General features: G+C 45.4%; 1 protein-coding gene and 1 long non-coding RNA gene across 4 annotated transcripts; one reads left to right on the top strand and one right to left on the bottom strand.

The window, feature by feature from the left end:
- Positions 1-509: 509 nt before the first annotated feature.
- eif4h (eukaryotic translation initiation factor 4h) lies at positions 510-15,835 on the bottom strand. 3 transcript variants are annotated; one of them, XM_041994979.1, is made up of 8 exons: positions 15,716-15,835; positions 8,426-8,610; positions 8,258-8,322; positions 8,092-8,188; positions 4,827-4,913; positions 4,038-4,190; positions 2,546-2,661; positions 510-901 (listed from the first exon to the last, which is right to left on the bottom strand). In XM_041994979.1, exons 1-8 carry the CDS (start codon positions 15,778-15,780, stop codon positions 896-898), a joined length of 774 nt encoding a protein of 257 aa, XP_041850913.1. In that variant the 5' UTR covers positions 15,781-15,835; the 3' UTR covers positions 510-895. The 3 variants fall into 3 exon arrangements, with proteins under 3 accessions (XP_041850913.1, XP_041850914.1, XP_041850912.1); XM_041994980.1 differs by lacking the exon at positions 4,827-4,913; XM_041994978.1 differs by lacking the exon at positions 510-901 and having other exon boundaries at positions 2,522-2,661.
- On the top strand, positions 5,752-6,568 carry LOC121646103. Its single transcript, XR_006011562.1, has 3 exons — positions 5,752-5,805; positions 6,170-6,221; positions 6,418-6,568. It is a non-coding gene; the product is annotated as an uncharacterized LOC121646103 (long non-coding RNA).
- Positions 15,836-20,714: the final 4,879 nt, after the last annotated feature.

Raw genomic sequence — 20,714 nt, 5'->3', positions numbered from 1 at the left:
GATAAACTAATGTTAACTCGGAAATAAATATGGAGCCCCAGTCTGGTGATCATCTGATCAGCGAGGTTTTATCCAATCGGTGGCTTCGGTCCCAGTTACCTGCTGACCAAAGCACTGGTCACATGACAGCCCTGTGATTGGCTGCAGGTGACAGAATTTCTCATTTCTGATGTGTGCAAACGATGTTTCCAGTGCAAAAAACCAGACACCCATGATGAACATGAACATGTCTTTTCTTAGTGGCCTCATGGACAAACTCAGTCCTGGTGCGTGTCCACCATGGTGGTCCAGCCAGGGACAGAAGTCCAGCTAGATTAATGTCGTCTACTGGTTCTGTTTCACGAATTTACTTTCAAAGCTCGAGACAATTCGATTCAGATTAAATGGATTATAATAAAGTGATAAATGGAAACACAGGCAGAGCTGAACCAGCTTTATTCGTCTTTCACTTTGGGGACAACGAGGACTCGACCCCCCCACCCTGAAAGTAAACACATTCTGGTTGGTGATGATGATGAAGACAGTTTTTATTGCAATAAACAGAAAACTAAAAAAAAAAAAAAAAAAGTAAAAACAGGTGTTTGTCTTCTGTAGCTGATTCAGAAAACCGTCCTGGAAACAAAAAACCACTACAGACCCAGACCTGATCCTGATCCACACTGACACACAGACCTGAACCGAGTCAAATCAAAGACGGACACCTTCCAGGTTCAGCTAGCTTCTACACTTCCAGCTTTATTGGACAGAATTTGGTCATTTGTTCACGTCTAACATTTTCAGGTGGAGGTCGGCGTCTGATCCACACTGAAACAAGCAAAGGGCACAAAAAACTCCTAATTTCTCCTCCATGTTGGCGCCGCGGTCCGGCCGGGTCCGTGGCGGCGGCGTTAACGCGTCAGTGCTGCATTCAAAGACAGTTGGAAAAGAGTCAAAGGGACGAGACGCAACACAGGAAGAAGAAGAAGAAGAAAGGGAGCAAAGAGGGAGAAATAAACGTAAGCAAACACGTTTTAATACGTCCATCACCCCCCCACCCATCTCTCATCCCTCCACCTGTCTATCATCCCTCCACCTGTCCATCATCCCTCCACCTGTCAACCATCCCGTCATGTGTCTACCATCCCTCCATCATTCCTTCGTTCCAGAAAACAGATGAGAAACACGAACAGAAAAACATCAATAATCAATCATCGGTTTAAATGAAGGATAAAAAGAGGAATTTTCCTCTTCCTGTTTTTTCTTTTCCAGTTTTCCATCTGTTCTTCTTGCCCTCTTTCATTTCTCTCAGCAGAACCTTTGAACCGAACTGGTTCAGAACCAGTTGTCAGGAGCTGATTCTGAACTGGTTTTAGACCTAAAACCTGCCAGCATCGGGGCCTGGGGACATGGTTCTGGAAACTGGACTTCAACATGATGTCGAACTCCTCGTCTTCTTGAGCCCAACTCGACCCGGAATCAGAACAAGACTCCAGCGTTCAGTGTGGATCAACCGACCAATCAGAGTGCAGAGTTTGGTTCTGTGTGTCCAGTGTGGATGCTCTGAAATCTGATTGGACAGAACAAGTCTCGCCACAGTTGAACCATTTAAGGCTGAGCATGCTGCGTTCAGGTTCCATGACACAAGTAAAAAACAGCTTCATCGTTTCACTTCTAAAAGAGTCAACTCTCAAAAATCCTGTTTTTCTATGCAGAACCTGAACGCAGCTTCATGTGAAGGAACGTCCTGCAGACAGTTAACGCACCGTGTGTACCTCGGGTGCATCAACAGATTAGATGCACAACTATTTTAACCAGATGGGTCTCATCAGGTGGGTTGCTGGAGATACCTGAGGGGGCGGAGCCTGCTGAGAGCCAGAAGTCCACCCGGTGCAGGTTAAGCTCCGCCTCCCTCAGGGATGACAAGTCGTTTCAATCATTGCACAACTCTCAATAAGTCTGATTAGTCACCATGGAAACGAGCATCAAAGAAACAGGCAGGTGAGGAGGAAAAGGTTCGTCTATGACTCAGCCAATGGGAGTGAGGGGGCAGGGCTTCCGCTTAACAGTTACAAAGTACAAAAACAAGAAAAAGTCAGAGGCCAATCAGGTTTGACCTGCGGCCAGCTGTCTGACCCAGCGGAGGGAGGGGGCGGGGCTACAGGAAGTCATAGGGCAAGCTGAGGGGGGGTGGGGGCAGACATGCATTCAGGAGCTGTTCGCTGTGTTTGTGTTTACATGTTTATTACTGATCAGTGTTGGAGTGCGTTTCAGCTTCTTTCCACTAAGAATAAATATCCTGCTCAAACTCGGCCCAAACAGGAGGAGGAGGAGGAGGAGGAGGAGGAGGAGGAGGAGGAGGACGAAGGCGAGGCTGGTGTCCGCTGTCTGTCAGGAAGGAATGCTAACTGAGGCCCTAACATCATCCCATTGGCTTTTTTTTTTTATTTTTTTTTAAGTTCTCATCACCCATCAACTCCGCCCCCTCCCTGCTTCCCCACCTCCACCCCCCCTCCCCCCTCCGGCCTCAGCGGCCTTCAGTCTCTTATGGTTTTTCTCTCGAGATCACCTCTTCTCGTGGCTTCGCTCCGCCAAAGATGGCGGAGTTGGGGTTGGCGACCTGGTTGAGAGGCTCGGAAACGGTCCGAGGCTTCAACTGCAACCGGGGCCGCTGTGCACGCTCCTCTGCAGCAAAACAAACAAACAAACAAACAAACAAACAGGTCGGTACGGTCAGGGACACAGCCTCATCACATGTCCACATCTGGATCAAAAACCACGATTATAAAAAGGACAAAAATCACTTTTTAAAAATGGAACAAAACTAATTAACCAACCAGGACCAGGACCAGAACCAGGACCAGGATCTGAACCAGAACCAGGACCAGGACCAGAACCAGGATCTGAACCAGAACCAGGACCAGGACCAGGACCAGGATCTGAACCAGAACCAGGACTAGGATCAGGATCAGGACCAGGATCTGAACTAGAACCAGGAAGAGGATCAGGATCAGAACCAGGACCAGGATCAGGATAAGGACCAGGATCTGAACCAGAACCAGGACCAGGATCTGAACCAGAACCAGGACCAGAACCAGGATCTGAACCAGAACCAGGACCAGAACCAGTACCAGAACCAGGACCAGGATCTGAACCAGAACCAGGACCAGGACCAGGACCAGGATCTGAACCAGAACCAGGACCAGGACCAGGATCTGAACCAGAACCAGGACTAGGATCAGGATCAGGACCAGGATCTGAACTAGAACCAGGAAGAGGATCAGGATCAGGACCAGGATCTGAACCAGGACCAGGATCAGGATAAGGACCAGGATCTGAACCAGGACCAGGACCAGGATCAGGACCAGGATCTGAACCAGGACCAGGATCAGGATCAGGACCAGGATCAGGACCAGGATCTGAACCAGAACCAGGATCAGGATCAGGACCAGGATCTGAACCAGGATCAGGATCAGGACCAGGGTCAGGACCAGGATGTGAACCAGAACCAGGATCAGGATCAGGATTAGGACCAGGATCTGAACCAGGACCAGGATCAGGATCAGGACCAGGATCTGAACCAGAACCAGGACCAGGACCAGGATCTGAACCAGAACCAGGACCAGGATCAGGATCAGGATCAGAATCTGAACCAGAACCAGGACCAGGATCAGGATAAGGACCAGGATCTGAACCAGGACCAGGATCAGGATCAGGACCAGGATCTGAACCAGGACCAGGATCAGGATCAGGACCAGGACCAGGATCAGGATCAGGACCAGGATCTGAACCAGAACCAGGATCAGGATCAGGATCAGGATCAGGACCAGGATCAGAACCAGAACCAGGACCAGGATGAGGATCTGAACCAGGATCAGGATCAGGACCAGGATCTGAACCAGAACCAGGACCAGGACCAGGATCAGGACCAGGATCTGAACCAGGATCAGGATCTGAACCAGGACCAGGACCAGGATCAGGATCAGGACCAGAACCAGGACCAGGATCTGAACCAGAACCAGGACTAATAAAGAATGACTTTCTGAATAAAGTGAGGTCACCTTCAGACGGTTCCCTGAAGTCTGTCGTTCCCCCGCGGGGGGGTCCGTCTCTAAAGCGCCCCATTCCTCCTCCTCCTCCTCCACCCCGCCTATCGCCGGGACGACCGCCTCCGCCTCGACTCCGCCCCCCCATGTAGTCGTCGTCTCTAAAGCCTGCAGACAGACAGATGGACGGACAGGTGAGTCAGCTGACCGCAGCCATCAGGTGACCTGCAGCGACCTGAGAGGTGACCATGAGGATGATATGATGGTGAAAGGTATGATGGGAAAATCCAGCTGCTTCGCAGGGGATCAACGGGGAGACTGGAGCCACCTGCTGGAAAAACAGAGGAACTGCAGCCGCCTGAAGAAGCGTTCAAGGATGTCTGGAAAATATTTGTCTTTGTAATCTGGACAAACAAAGATGAGTTTGACGAGTTTAGTTGAACTAGTTTAGTTAACTAATTTAACCTGAGTTTAAGATCAAATCACATGAACCAGATTCCACCAGCAGGAGGTGGAGCTCATCAAACACCTCATTACCACAGAAAAAGAAGGAGAAGCTGAGACAGGAGTCAGGATTTAGCAGCTGGGTTGTTTTGATCAATGACTGATGTTATTGATCACCTGACTGAACATCTCCAGTATCTGATCAATGAGTTACTGATCAGTTCATAAAAAAAGTGACGAAAGTTCAGCTTGGGGATGTTTCTCTGATTCAAACTAGTTCAGGAACATTGTCTGCTCTCTGATTGGCTGAGGAGCAGCCAGCTGTGTTCTGACTGGTTGAGCTGTACTCTCTGATCCCACCTCCTCCCGGCTGGTCGTAGAAGTCCTCACGAGTGTCACGTCCTCCTCCTCCTCCTCCTCTGGGAGCTCCTCGAGAACCTCCTCGTCCTGCAGACGACGACACAGGAAGTTTAACACCGGCAGGACGAGACGGAGAGGAGGAGGAGAGAGAGGTAAAGGAGGAGGAAGAAAGAAAGGAAATGAAGAGGAAGAGAGAGGAGGGGTAGGAGGAGAAGGAAAAGTAAAGACGAGGAGAGGTAGAGGAGGACAAAAGCAGAAAGAGGAGAAAGAGAAGGATTAAAAATTAAAAGAACAAGGAGGAGAGGAAGACTGAAAGACGAGCAAGGAGAGAAAAAGTGGAAAAGGAGAAAAGATGGAGACAGAGAGGAGAGGAAACAAGAGGTGAAGAAGAAGACTGGAGAAAATAAGGAGGGCAGAGAGAAGAGGAGGCACCTCCTCCTCTTTGAAGCAACAAGGAGAGCCCTGAGGTGGCGTGGCTTGTTAGTTGTCCATCAGCCAATCAGAGCGGGCGTTAGAGAGATGCAGCTGTGAAGCTCTGAGGGAGGTGGGAGGTGGACACCAGGTGACCTCCACCCGTCTACTGGTTAGAGGGAAAGGGGGAGGAGGATGAGGATGAGATGATGAAGAGATGAGGTGTGAAAGATGAAGTCCTTCTCCTCCTCCTCAGAGGTCAGAGACAACGAGGAGATTCATGTTAGATCTGTTAGACCACTCAACATCTGAACAGACAAGTCAGAACCAGAACCACACCCAGACCAGAACCAGAACCAGACATGCCAAGTTCAGACTGCAGGATGTCATCAGAACCAAACACATGCCTCTGTTTTAGCAGATACAGCTGGAGGTTCAGATCCAGCTAGCTGTTAACTGTTATCTGTTAGTAGTCAACTGTTAGCTCTTAGCAGGTAACTGTTAACCATTATTAGCTAACTGTTAGCTCTTAGCAGGTAACTGTTAACCATTAATAGCTAACTGTTAGGTCTTAGCAGGTAACTGTTAACCATTATTAGCTAACTGTTAGCTCTTAGCAGGTAACTGTTAACCATTAATAGCTAGCTGTTAGCTCTTAGCAGGTAACTGTTAACCATTATTAGCTAACTGTTAGCTCTTAGCAGGTAACTGTTAACCATTGTTAGCTAACTGTTAGCTCTTAGCAGGTAACTGTTAACCATTAATAGCTAACTGTTAGCTCTTAGCATTTATCTGTTAGCTCTTAACTGTTAGCTCTTAGCAGGTAACTGTTAACCATTATTAGCTAACTGTTAGCTCTTAGCAGGTAACTGTTAACCATTATTAGCTAACTGTTAGCTCTTAGCATTTATCTGTTAGTAGTTAACTGTTAGCTCTTAGCAGGTAACTGTTAACCATTAATAGCTAACTGTTAGCTCTTAGCAGGTAACTGTTAACCATTATTAGCTAACTGTTAGCTCTTAGCAGGTAACTGTTAACCATTATTAGCTAACTGTTAGCTCTTAGCATTTATCTGTTAGCTCTTAACTGTTAGCTCTTAGCAGGTAACTGTTAACCATTATTAGCTAACTGTTAGCTCTTAGCATTTATCTGTTAGTTGTTAACTGTTAGCTCTTAGCAGGTAACTGTTAAGCATTAATAGCTAGCTGCTAGCTCTTAGCAGGTAACTGTTAACCATTAATAGCTAACTGTTAGCTCTTAGCAGGTAACTGTTAACCATTAATAGCTAACTGTTAGCTCTTAGCAGGTAACTGTTAACCATTAATAGCTAGCTTTTAGCTCTTAGCAGGTAACTGTTAAGCATTAATAGCTAGCTGCTAGCTCTTAGCAGGTAACTGTTAACCATTAATAGCTAGCTTTTAGCTCTTAGCAGGTAACTGTTAACCATTATTAGCTAACTGTTAGCTCTTAGCATTTATCTGTTAGCTCTTAACTGTTAGCTCTTAGCAGGTAACTGTTAACCATTATTAGCTAACTGTTAGCTCTTAGCAGGTAACTGTTAACCATTATTAGCTAACTGTTAGCTCTTAGCATTTATCTGTTAGTTGTTAACTGTTAGCTCTTAGCAGGTAACTGTTAAGCATTAATAGCTAGCTGCTAGCTCTTAGCAGGTAACTGTTAACCATTAATAGCTAACTGTTAGCTCTTAGCAGGTAACTGTTAACCATTAATAGCTAACTGTTAGCTCTTAGCAGGTAACTGTTAACCATTAATAGCTAGCTTTTAGCTCTTAGCAGGTAACTGTTAAGCATTAATAGCTAGCTGCTAGCTCTTAGCAGGTAACTGTTAACCATTAATAGCTAATTGTTAGCTCTTAGCAGGTAACTTAACCATTAATAGCTAACTGTTAGCTCTTAGCAGGTAACTGTTAAGCATTATTAGCTAGCTGCTAGCTCTTAGCAGGTAACTGTTAACCATTAATAGCTAACTGTTAGCTCTTAGCAGGTAACTGTTAACCATTATTAGCTAACTGTTAGCTCTTAGCATTTATCTGTTAGCTGTTAACTGTTAGCTCTTAGCAGGTAACTGTTAACCATTATTAGCTAACTGTTAGCTCTTAGCATTTATCTGTTAGTTGTTAACTGTTAGCTCTTAGCAGGTAACTGTTAACCATTAATAGCTAGCTGTTAGCTCTTAGCAGCGTTAGCAGCATAGTGTGTGTTTTGTTAAAGCAGCTGGTTCTACAGACCAGAATCAGACGCTCTGATCTGAACGAAGGTTTGTTTACTTTCACCTTTTTTACTCTTTGAAACCAAAAACGGGGAAAACAACTAAATGAAACAGAAAACCTAAATCAGATTTCTTACTTCAGTTTAGTTTTTTCATGTGAGAAATGACATGACTCAGAAGTTTTCTGGGCTCCTTCTATGCTGTATCGACGACGCATCTTCTGATCATTGTGATAAATCCAGAACGTAATATTTCCACTTTTTTTTTTTTTTTTAATTAATCTAATCCAATCCATTTTATTAAGAAAGGGAAAACTGATTTGATGTGTGGAGAATAATTTATTTCCACCTCTATCTGGTTGGACAACAGTTTCTCCATCTTTGGATGCTTGCTGGTAAACTATCAGTCCAGCTGCTCGGTATCCATGGAAACAGGTGGAAACAAAATAAGGGAAAAACAGAAAAAACACAAAGTTGTTTTTCTGTTCCTTCATTTTTCATTTCAAAAGAAAGAAAACTTCCTGATGACATCATTTGTTTACGTCATCAGTCAGGTGTGTGATCACCTGATGTTCTGCAGTCTGAACTCAGCTGTTACATCATCATCATCCTCTCCCTCTTCGTACCTCTGGTGTCATCTTTCCTGAAGCCAAAGCCGCCACCTCCTCGTTCTTGTCTTCGTCCCTCTGCAATGTCCACCCTCAGTGACCGTTCCCCTAGCAACTGGAGACATCAGAACCACATCAACATCTCAGCAGGTCCACTGGGGCCTGAACAGAAGCAGATACTCACGGCGCCGTCGTACGTCAACGCTTCTTTTAGAGATTCCAAATCGTCAAACTCAACATAACAAAAACCTGAAAGAGACCAAAAGACAGTCAGAACCACACGCTTCGTCCTGGTTACCAGGAAGTGGATCTACAGAGTCCTGGGTGGACCAAAAGTGTAAAACCCTCTGACCTTTGAACTTGTCTGTCTCTTTGTCTCTGACCAATCGGACGCTGCGGATGTTGAGCTCTTTGAAGATGATGTCGATGTCTCCCTGCACCGTGTTGAACGGCAGGTTTCCGACGTACGCCGTGAACGGAGGCTCTGAGGGCAGCTCCTTCTGCTTCCTGGGGCCTCCGGCGCCGCCGCCACGGGGCCTACGACGCAGGACACACACACGAAGGCTTGTTACTGATCCGCTTCTGATCAAATTATGTTTGTATTTTATAATTATTCTAAAGTCGGATGTCCTTCTAAATATGGAAGATTATATGATGACATAAAACCACTAATATATAATAACATAGCAATTAAAAATGCCTCTAAATTCTTTATTAAACTGATCTAATTATTCATTTTAATTATTTCTTTTTTATTCATATTTTTATTTACACAGTGAAATAAAAACAGATGAACTTTGAATTATCTGAAAAACATGATCTGAGACGTAGTTTCTTTCATTCATCAATAATTCTACAAACTAAATGTCAGAAATAATTCTTGATCAGCTGTAAAACATAAAATCGGATCAGGTTCCGTCCAACTGCCAAATAAATAAAACACCAAAATAAATATACTAAGAGAAAATTAGGATATTGATCAAAATGAGATTAAATGTAAAAAAACACAACCTGGGTAAACCTCTGCTGGTTGGACCTGATCCGTCCCAACAAGTCTCCAATCAATCAAACATCCCTGATTTACAATCTGAAAATCGACAGAACTGATCAATAAATAACACAACGTAGCTACACCATCAGATGGTTTAGTTTAGTTACAGGTGTGTCATGCAACATAAAGACACACGAGGTGGAATCATGTGTTCAGGTTCTTACGGCCGTCGGGTAAAAACCGTCCCTGAACCGGTTTGTCCTCGAGGTGACTGATCTGCACCGCCTGCCTGACGGTAGCAGATCAAACATGTGGTGACCTGGGTGGGAGGAGTCCTGGATAACTTAGCCAGGCTTCCGGAGGCAGCGGGAACGCTGCAGTTCTTCCAGCGTGAGGAGAGGACGGCCCACGATCGGCTGGGCCGCATTCATGACCCTCTGAGCCACCGTACAGCCGGTGTACCGCACACACATGCTGCCAGCGTATCACACATACGTGCACACGTGCAGCATCCCCAGGAAGTGCAGTCTCTGCTGGGCCTTCCTCAGAGGTGTTCCAGTCCAGGTCAGGTCCTCCTCGATATGGACTCCCTAAAAGCAGAAGTCCTCCACCCTCCACACAGTCCCTGCTGATGAACAGCTGGAATGTCTGGTTTTCCTCCTAAAGTCTATGATCAGATCCTTGGTCTTTGACGTGTTTCCCCCGCTGCTCCAGGTGGAGCACTGTGGCTACAGCTTCCTCCGCCCATCTGTTCGCCCTGTAGGCAAACTGGTGAGGGTGGAGACTTCTGGGGAGTAGTGATGTGACCCCGTACCAGCTTCTCAAAGCACTTTATCACCACCAGAGTGAGAGCTACTGGTCAGTAGCCACTGAGGCTGGAGATGTGTTGCTTCTGAGGCAGGGGAACAGTGATGGAGGGTGGGACGATGGACAGAGACAGGGACTGGTTGAAGATCTTAGTAAGAACTCCAGCCAGCTGGTCAGCACAGTCCCTCAGCACCCATCCAGGGACACCGTCAGGTCCGCTGGCCTTATTTCACCACCATTATTTACCCGCAGCGGAAACCTGCTGCGGGTCCAATCAGGACCCAGATCTGGATCCATAACAGAAGTAAATAGTAGGCCTGGGCGATATATCGGATATACTCGGTCTCGATGTAAAAAAAGGCTTTACGCCAACATCAAGTACAAATGTTCTTCATAGCTTAGCTTCTAGATGACTATAACGATGGGGTGGACAGGAAAGACAACCACGTTTATAGAAAGTTAAAAGTCGTAATGAAGGGAAACGTAGCAAAGTTACCTTCAGTCCTACTGGTGGTTCATCATTTCCAGTCTTTAATCGTGTTTCACCCAGTCCTACTTAACGGCTTGAAAACCGGACCTCAATTCAGTTCTGATTCTGTTCCTGATAATTTCAGACTAAAACCAGACTGAAACATCACACGGAGACCAGAGCCACACGAAGACCAGAACCACACAGAGACCAGAGCCACACGGAGACCAGAGCCACACGGAGACCAGACCCACACGGAGACCAGAGCCACATGAGCCACACAGGGACCAGACCCACATGAAGACCAGAGCCACATGGAGATCAGAACCACACGGATACCAGAGCCACACGGAGACCAAACCCACACGGATACCAGACCCACACGGAGACCAGAACCACACGGATACCAGAGCCACACGGAGACCAGACCCACACGGAGACCAGAGCCACATGAGCCACACAGGGACCAGACCCACATGGAGACCAGAGCCACATGGAGATCAGAACCACACGGATACCAGAGCCACACGGAGACCAAACCCACACGGATACCAGACCCACACGGATACCAGGAACCACACGGAGACCAGACCCACACGGAGACCAGACCCACACGGAGACCAGAACCAAGTGAGTGCCAGTACCAAACAGATACCGGAACCACGCGTGTGCCAGTACCAAACAGATACCAGAACCACAGGGATACCAGAACCACATGGATGCCAGTACCAAACAGATACCAGAGCCACATGAGTGCCAGTACTAAACAGATACCTGAATCATGCGAGTGCCAGTACGAAACAGATACCAGAACCACCGGGATACCAGAACCACATGGATGCCAGTACCAAACAGATACCAGAACCACACAAATGCCAGTACCACACGGATGCCAGAAACACACGGATACCAGAACCACATGAATACTAGACCCACATGGAGACCCGAGCCACACGGAAACCAGACCCCCATGGAGACCAGACCCACACGGAGACCAGAACCACACATGGACCAAACCCACGCGGACACCTGACCCCCACAGATACCAGACCCACACGGACACCAGAACCACGGGAGTGCCAGTACCAAACAGATACCAGAACCACACGGAAACCAGAACCACCGGGATACCAGACCCACACGGATACCAGAACCACGTGAGTGCCAGTACCAAACAGATACCAGAACCACAGGGATACCTGAACCACGTGAGTGCCAGTACCAGACAGATACCAGAACCACTGGAATACCAGAACCACACGGATACCAGAACCAAGCGAGTGCCAGTACCAAACAGATACCGGAACCACCGGGATACCAGAACCACGCGAGTGCCAGTACCAAACAGATACCAGAACCACCGGGATACCTGAACCACACAAATACCAGAACCACACGGATACCAGAACCACACGGATGCCAGTACCAAACAGATACCAGAACCACATAGATACCAGAACCACACGAATGCCAGTACCACACAGATAACAGAACCACACGGATGCCAGAGCCACACGGATGCCAGAGCCACACGGATGCCAGTACCACACGGATACCAGAACCACACGGATACCAGAACCACATGGATACCAGAACCACACGAATGCCAGTACCGCACAGATGCCAGAACCACACGAATGCCAGTACCACACAGATGCCAGAACCACATGGATACCAGAACCACATGGATACCAGAACTACATGGATACCAGAACCACACGGATGTCAGAACCACATGGATACGAGACCCACATGGAGACCAGAACCACACGGAGACCAGACCCACGCGGAGACCAGACCCCCATGGAGACCAGACCCACACAGATACCAGACCCACACGGATACCAGAACCACGTGAGTGCCAGTACCAAACAAGATACCAGAACCACCGGGATACCTGGACCACGTGAGTGCCAATACCAGACAGATACCAGAACCACGTGAGTGCCAGTACCAAACAGATACCAGAACCACCGGGATACCTGAACCACGTGAGTGCCAATACCAGACAGATACCAGAACCACTGGAATACCAGAACCACACGGATACCAGAACCAAGCGAGTGCCAGTACCAAACAGATACCAGAACCACGCGAGTGCCAGTACCAAACAGATACCAGAACCACCAGGATACCTGAACCAAACAGATACCAGAACCACACAGATAACAGAACCACACGAATGCCAGAACCACACAGATGCCAGTACCACATGGATGCCAGTACCACATGGATGCCAGTACCACATGGATACCAGAACCACATGGATACCAGAACCACACGAATGCCAGTACCGCACAGATGCCAGAACCACACGAATGCCAGAACCACACGAATGCCAGTACCAAACAGATACCAGAACCACACAGATAACAGAACCATGTGAGTGCCAGTACCAAACAGATACCAGAACCACAGGGATACCTGAACCACGTGAGTGCCAGTACCAGACAGATACCAGAACCACTGGAATACCAGAACCACACGGAGACCAAACCCACGCGGAGACCAGACCCCCACAGATACCAGACCCACACGGACACCAGAACCACGGGAGTGCCAGTACCAAACAGATACCAGAACCACCAGGATACCTGAACCAAACAGATACCAGAACCACACAAATACCAGAACCACACGGATACCAGTACCAAACAGATACCAGAACCACACAGATAACAGAACCACACGAATGCCAGAACCACACAGATGCCAGTACCACATGGATGCCAGTACCACACGGATGCCAGTACCACATGGATACCAGAACCACATGGATACCAGAACCACACGAATGCCAGTACGGCACAGATGCCAGAACCACACAGATAACAGAACCATGTGAGTGCCAGTACCAAACAGATACCAGAACCACAGGGATACCTGAACCACGTGAGTGCCAGTACCAGACAGATACCAGAACCACTGGAATACCAGAACCACACGGAGACCAAACCCACGCGGAGACCAGACCCCCACAGATACCAGACCCACACGGACACCAGAACCACGGGAGTGCCAGTACCAAACAGATACCAGAACCACCAGGATACCTGAACCAAACAGATACCAGAACCACACAAATACCAGAACCACACGGATACCAGTACCAAACAGATACCAGAACCACACAGATAACAGAACCACACGAATGCCAGAACCACACAGATGCCAGTACCACATGGATGCCAGTACCACACGGATGCCAGTACCACATGGATACCAGAACCACATGGATACCAGAACCACACGAATGCCAGTACCGCACAGATGCCAGAACCACACGAATGCCAGAACCACACGAATGCCAGTACCACACGAATGCCAGTACCACACAGATGCCAGTACCACACGGATACCAGAACCACACGGATACCAGAACCACACGGATACCAGAACCACACGAATGCCAGTACCACACCAATGCCAGAACCACACAGATGCCAGAACCACACAGATGCCAGTACCACATGGATACCAGAACCACATGGATACCAGAACCACACGGATACCAGAACATAAACTTAAATGATCAAATGTTTCATCAGAACACAGCGACGTCATTTAATCACTGAACCTCAGAACCAGTCAGCACCACAACTAAAACTGAAGGAAACCTGATGATCTGAACACTCACATGCAGAAGATGCTGTCCACCAGGTTACCATGGAAACCTCATATGGTTACCGGCTGTATATGTTTGTAGCCCTGTTGATGTCGGACCTGACACTGATTAAGACCAGCGTCACTGTCACAGAGGTTCTGATGGGACCTGGTCAGAGCTACAGACTATGACCCAGTCAAGACTTTGTGCAGCTCCAGAACCAGCTGATCTGACAGGTCTGGACATTTAAACTGGGCTGTCTGACCCGACAACAGAACCCGAAGAGGAAAACCTGGAGATCCGAACCATCTCTGTCCAAACATCCGGTTCTGGTCCGCATTTAATTGCTGGGAGACTATCAGAACCTCCAGAACTGAAGCGGTGAGTCATGATGGAACCACAGTGTCCCAAAGACCGGTTCCAGGAGTCTGCAGAGGACTCCAAGAAATGTGTGGATCCAGGACTTGATAGCCAGCTGTTCTTAAACCTTTTATTGTTATTATTTATTGTATTTGTATGTCTTTATGGTTGTTTGTGTTGCACTGATGTTGTAATGGTGTGTAGCAGAGTCTATTAATGTAGTGTTTAAGTTGTTTGTTTTCTGTTTGTGTGTAAAGCGTCCTTGGCAATTTAGTTTCCCCCCACGGGATTAATAAAGCTATCTATATAACCTGGTAATCAATAAAACCGATCATATAAATATGTTTGGTGGCACAGTAAAGCCCACATCTTCTCTCATGAGTCTGCACCCTGAAAACAACGATGTCTTCACCCCGCTTCGCCAGCTCCGTGGACACATGGATCAGTAAAACTGCCAGGAATCATTTCTGAGGAATAATGATTCCTGATCAATCCGTTTGATCAGCTAACCAGGAGACAGCTGAAGCTCTTCATGTTCGTTCATCAGCTTCAGATGTTCCACCAAAACATGACTTTCTGCAGGGAAATAAAAACTCAAATCTTCCCTAAACTTCAAGTTTTTGACAGAAAGTGGAAGAAAATATCTGAATAACCACCTTAAACTCATTATTCTGTTAGAAAGCTGCAATTATCATTATTATTTATTTTAGATTTGAAAACATTAGCTCGATTTAACTAAATAGCTAACTGAAATATCTCTTAAATGAGCCTGAATCTGAATGAAGCTTTAAAACCTCCAGCTGAAACCCTCAAAATCCTGATTTTCTCCGCCGGATTCATCAATCAGTAAAATCTGATTTTCATCACCTCAGAAATCAGCACCACGTCTGAGTCTGAGTACATCCACATTACAAATATCTAATAACAATGATCGATACGTAGCCCCATGTCAGCTCACTACGTGGATGAATCTGCAGCTGTGGACACATGATGCAGCCATGCGGGCAGCCTGCAGCTGCAGCCCCGCTCCACCTGCTGCGGCCTTCGGTCCCGCGTCTCACCGGGACCGCATCATTACAAACCCAGAGCAGTTGAAGGTCGCTGCGCTGCGAAGCTGCGGGGCGATCCACGCCACATGGGTGCGTTTCTTTCACTGTCTGTACGCAGCTAGCCCCCTTGCTAACAGCTAGCTTGTTAGCTTTCAGACCCCGGAGTTTCCCAGCCGCTGTCCTCGCCCGTGCCTCACACCGTTAGGGCCCGCTCAGAAAGCGCAGGAGGGGGTCAGGCTCCGAGGCCTAACCGCCCTGCTGCCGAGTCTTGGAGCAGATAGCTGCGGGAAACACGACGACTGCCCGACCGGGGTTGGTGTCCCGGGTACGTAGTGCAGTGACCGTATGGAACGGAGACTCACCCTCTACCGCCGCCGAAGCTGCCGTAGGCCCGGTCCCGCTCATCGAAGGTGTCGTAGTCCGCCATTACTGCTACTGTGTCGGAGGAGGAGGTCCTACACGTCACACACAGAGAGGGTTTAGCTGCCCGCAAAGCGCCTGACCGGGAATACCCGCAATCACAAATCCCATGATAAAAAAGGGATTTTTTTTTCCTTTCCTGTTTTTATTGTAAATATGCAAAATACAGAGAGGGAAGGGCACATCATACACCAGTAGTCAAATCGACATCATTAATTAGATTGAACAAGGAAATAATTTAAAGATATAGATGCATTTGTTAATCCCTAACTGGGAATTTAGGGGTTGCAGCAGCAATTGTCAAGGCAAACGGTGACTCAAATCAACAACAACAGCAAAAAGATAAACATAAAACAAATGGAAATAAAATAGCAAATAAAATAAAATTTTCCTACCTCCTTAACTTAACTTACTATACTAAATCAAATTCTTTTAGAATATTAATTTATTTTAAATAGATTTATTTAGAAAAATTAAAAAAAAAAAATCCAAAAATAAATATTGATAAAATAAACCAAGACAAAAGGGCATGACTTGAGTTGATTTAATGAAACTTGACCACATATTTACTTTTTATGAATCTCAGGGATTTAAAACATAAATTAAAATAATTCTTCCAGAGGCTCAATGTAGTTTAGTTTTGAATTATCAACACATTATGAATAAATAATTTTCAAATTAATATCACACTGTTTACTAAATATTAAACTATTTTGTTAATTATTTTCTAATCCAAATATGTAGACAGTATCAGACACTGGAGAGAATAAAATATTCTTCATGTGATACAAATATTGTAGATCTAAACAGAAATGATTAGCCAGTTCACACATTAAAAAAAAAAATAAATAAAAATGTTCCAAATAAATATGGTTTCTCTTGACGGATTGTTGTTCAGTATAGAAATGATGTAAAGTTATTTTGTATATTATAATATGATAAAACCTGCTGATTAAACTCAGTGTTTTTTGATAAAACATCCAGCTTTAGTTACAACACAATAAAAAATCCTTCCATTTTCTGGAATATAAATTTGGTTATTATAAACGAAAAGGAATCCACATTTTGAGTAAATATTTACACACACACACACACACGTAGGGAGTTGGGAGGCGTGGAGCCATGCGGGGTGGAACGGAGGAGACCATTCAGTGGTCTCCTTGGATGCACCCCGTGGCGACTCGCCTCTCAGTTTTAATTGCACCGAGACACCAAAACACAAGAAACACAACACACAAACAACACCTGGGGGGCATGGCATGCGGTGCATGTCGGGCGGGGCCACTTAGGTGGCCCGGCTCCCGACTCATTGCGGTCACTGCCCCTCAATTTTATTTGCACACAACACACACTGTCCCCTGGTCCACCTGGGGTGTCCCCCACGGGGCATGGTGGGTGGGTTGTGTGTGGCGTGACTGTGTGGTGGTGAGTGATTGTGGGTGCAGCGCAGGCCCTGGTCTGCATCTTGCGTGGTCGCATTTGATCTCACTCACCACTCTTCATCACTGATCACTCCTCTTCCTCATCCTCTGCATGCTGACACAGTCACTGAGTTGTCCAGTGGGTTTTAATACTAAGTGATAATTATTTATTTATTTTTTGTATTTTTCCTGTGAGTTAGTATCTGGTCGCTGTTATGTCTTTTTGATTTGATTTGGTTATTATTTAAAAACTCTTAATGACTAGCAGCCCTGTTTTTTCTGTGTGTGTGTTTCTGCTTTTGTAAAAGTTGTAGGAAATGTTCTGGTGTGTTCATGTACAGGTGTAACAGTTTGTTGTCTGGTGATGGTGTGGATTGAAGGGTCGTTTCCTTCTGTCTGTGATCTTTTTGTCTCCTTTCTTCTTTCCCTTTTGCTCTTTTTGCTATTTTCCATCTTTTTCTGTCCCCTCCGGTCAGGTCCAGCAAGATTACAAAGATTCCATGATTCAAAGTAAATAAATAAATAAATTAATCACATTATCAAGAGGAGCCTTACCCATAGGCCTCCCCTTGGCAGAGCAAATTTGTTCAGCACGATACAGCAACCAGATTATCATTTTGCTGCTATGATGCTGGACAGGACAGGTTAAAAAAAGAAAAAAAATAAATAAATAAATATCGGTAATGTTTTTGTTTTATGTAAAGCACTTTGAATTATCCTGTACATGAAATGTGCTGTACAAATAAACTGCCTTGCCTAAAAATCCAATTCATGAATCAATAAGATTTTACATTCCATCTTCCACATCTTCTTTCCTGTAATGTCATTTATTCCTTCACACGAACTTTATATCGTTAATTTCCTTGTAATTGGTGTAAATGTAAACACTTTTCCTTTTAGACAATAATACTCTTCCAAATATTAAAACATCTCTTTTTAAACAATTGTTTACAATAAATTAGTTCTCCTTCTTTTTATTGTTTGATTTATGCAAAAGGTTTTTCATAATGTCATTAAATGAATTTGAGGTTTTTAAAATGATCACATATATTAAAATAATACTTAAAGTCAAATTCATTACTTCTAAACAAACAACAATAAACAAACATTTTAGTTAAATGTATATTTAATATAAATATATATGATTTTTATACCTTGGACCTTTTTTTTTTAAATATTGGATTTAGAGAACAACTGCAAAGAACTGAAGTCTTTTATAATTGAATTATAAAACAACTTTTTTTATTGTGTTAATGCTGCATCATCTCACGTTTTAGTTTCATTTAAAGAAAAACAAGTAAATGAATGAATAAAATTATGAGCAAATTAAATTAAAGCTGCCCCGATCAGTGTTTAAAAAAATATCAGCTTTATTTCTATTCTGTTCTACAGTTGTTGTTGTTTTTTTAACCTTGTTCTGTCCAGCACGGTGGCGGCAGAATGATGGTCTGGCTGCTGTGTTGCACTGAACAAATTTGCTTTGCCAAGAGGAGCTTTATTGGTAAAAGGCTCCTCTTGATAATCAACAACAACCAAAGTACCAAAGACACACACATAAAGAAAAAAAGAAGAAGAAGAAAGAAAAACCTAAACAAAAATAGCGTGTAAACCCACTGGACACCTCAGTGCTGAGTCAGCATGCAGAGGATGAGGAAAGAGGAGGGCTCAGAGATGAGGCCACGCCTCCACGGAGGCTAGAGGCAGACTAGGGCGGCCCAGAGACCTGGGCCATCAGCACCAACCCAAGCCCCCCCCACCCAGAGGGCAGCAGAGGAAGGCCCAGCCACAGACCCCCACGGTCACAGGGAACAGGCCCTGGCGGGCCACGATTGGCAGCTGTCTACCCCACCAGGTACCAGCCATCCAGGGCGGCCGGAGCAAACCTAAATTTGTTTAATGTTGTAAATAAAAATTTCCAGTTTACTCGGTCAAATGCTTTTTCTGCGTCTAAAGAAATGACTGTGGATTCCAGGTTATGTAGAGTAGAATAATCTATGATGTTAATTAATCTGCGTGTTAGTAGAGGAATATCTACCCTAGGGGCAGCGTGGCTCAGCGTGGCTCAGCAAGGTAGAGCGGTCGTCTTGTAACGCAAGGGTTGCCGGTTCGATCCTCGGCCAAGTCGAGTTCCTGTCGAGGTGTCCTTGGGCAAGACACCGAACCCCTAATTGCTCCTGATGGGTTGTGGTTGAGCGCCTTGCATGGCAGCTTCTGCCATCAGTGTGTGTGTGTGTGTGTGTGAATGGGTGAATGTGATGTATGATGTAAAGTGCTTTGGGTATCATCCCAGGTACAGTAAAGTGCTATATAAATACGGACCATTTACCTTTAATAAAGCCTGTTTGGTCAGGATGGATTATTAGAGGGGTTATTTTTTCTATCCTTCTGGCCAAAGCTTTGCTAATTATTTTAAGATCTACATTTATTAATGAAACTAGACGGTAACTGGATGGAAGTGTCGGGTCTTTTCCAAGTTTTAATAGTAGAGTAATATTAGGTTCATATTTGGAGGGATTTTTTGTTTTTACTTTATTTTTAGCTGTCATTAAACAAAGTATTTTCATTCTCTAAACATTCAGATCATATGTGATTCAACATGTGGCTCATCGGCCTGGGTCCACTAACTGAGGCCTCATCTGCAGGATCTGCTCCGTATCCGTTGTTGAAAACGAGGCTTCAGGCGGTGAATGGACCGGAACCGCTCGACGTTCTAGTGTCTGCAGACGTCTTTCTGAAGAAGTCATGCCAGCATGTCACAGTCAGTAAAAGAACAGGCGGAAAGTAGCTTCAGTCCTTCATTCTAGACCCAGCAGAGCGGGACCAGACTGGAGGCTGGAGGTCTAGAAGTGATGCAACGCTTAGGAAACACGTAGAGGAGGATTTATTTATTTATTCACAATGCTTTTTTAGTTTCCATCCAAACGGTCTTCAACGTTAGATCTCAGTCTAACATTCCAAAAAAATCCGCTTCTTCCCTCGTTTTCTCTTCCCAGCTATCATGGAAATGATGTGATGAATATTTATTACAGGTGTTCACCTGTCACCATGTGGGCGGGGCAGGCGCTCCCTCACATGCACCAAATTTAGAGTTGATTCTGGTTTATAAACGGAAACTGGCGTGGGACGTGCGTGTGCACGCTTTTATAAATCTGGAAGCAAGGCTAAATAAAATTTAAGTTTTTGCACTGCTAGGAACACATGGACAAATTTGTGAAAGTACCGATGGGCAAACGATGAATCAACAAGAGATTTTAACTTCCAAAAAAAAAAAAAAAAAAAAAAAAAAAAAAGGCCACTCACTCACACATGAAAACATCTCCATGTCTGGAACAAGTTTGGCCACTGATGGCCACCGTACTAATAAATAATTATAACTAATAACACATTTGTTGTAATTATATTGAAGCAAAGATGCTACTTGGAGCTTCTTCTAATCTGCAGACAAACATTCATGCAGCTAAATCCCTGCAGACGCGGCGATTAAAGACAACAAACAGGATCAAATGTCTTAAAAAAAAGA

Source organism: Melanotaenia boesemani, chromosome 9 (assembly GCF_017639745.1).
Source record: "Melanotaenia boesemani isolate fMelBoe1 chromosome 9, fMelBoe1.pri, whole genome shotgun sequence".
Lineage (NCBI taxonomy): Eukaryota > Metazoa > Chordata > Actinopteri > Atheriniformes > Melanotaeniidae > Melanotaenia > Melanotaenia boesemani.
The sequence above is the reverse complement of the archived record's forward strand: the minus strand, read 5'-3'. Positions and strand labels throughout refer to the sequence as shown.

Excerpts from the sequence above, each read along its gene's own strand:
- eif4h (XM_041994978.1), bottom strand. The coding sequence starts at position 15,780 with ATGGCGGACTACGACACCTTCGATGAGCGGGACCGGGCCTACGGCAGC. Across the intron at positions 8,189-8,257 it reads CGTTGACGTACGACGGCGCC|TTGCTAGGGGAACGGTCACT; the intron begins GTGAGTATCTGC and ends TGATGTCTCCAG. Across the intron at positions 4,191-4,826 it reads CTACGACCAGCCGGGAGGAG|GCTTTAGAGACGACGACTAC; the intron begins GTGGGATCAGAG and ends GTCTGTCTGCAG.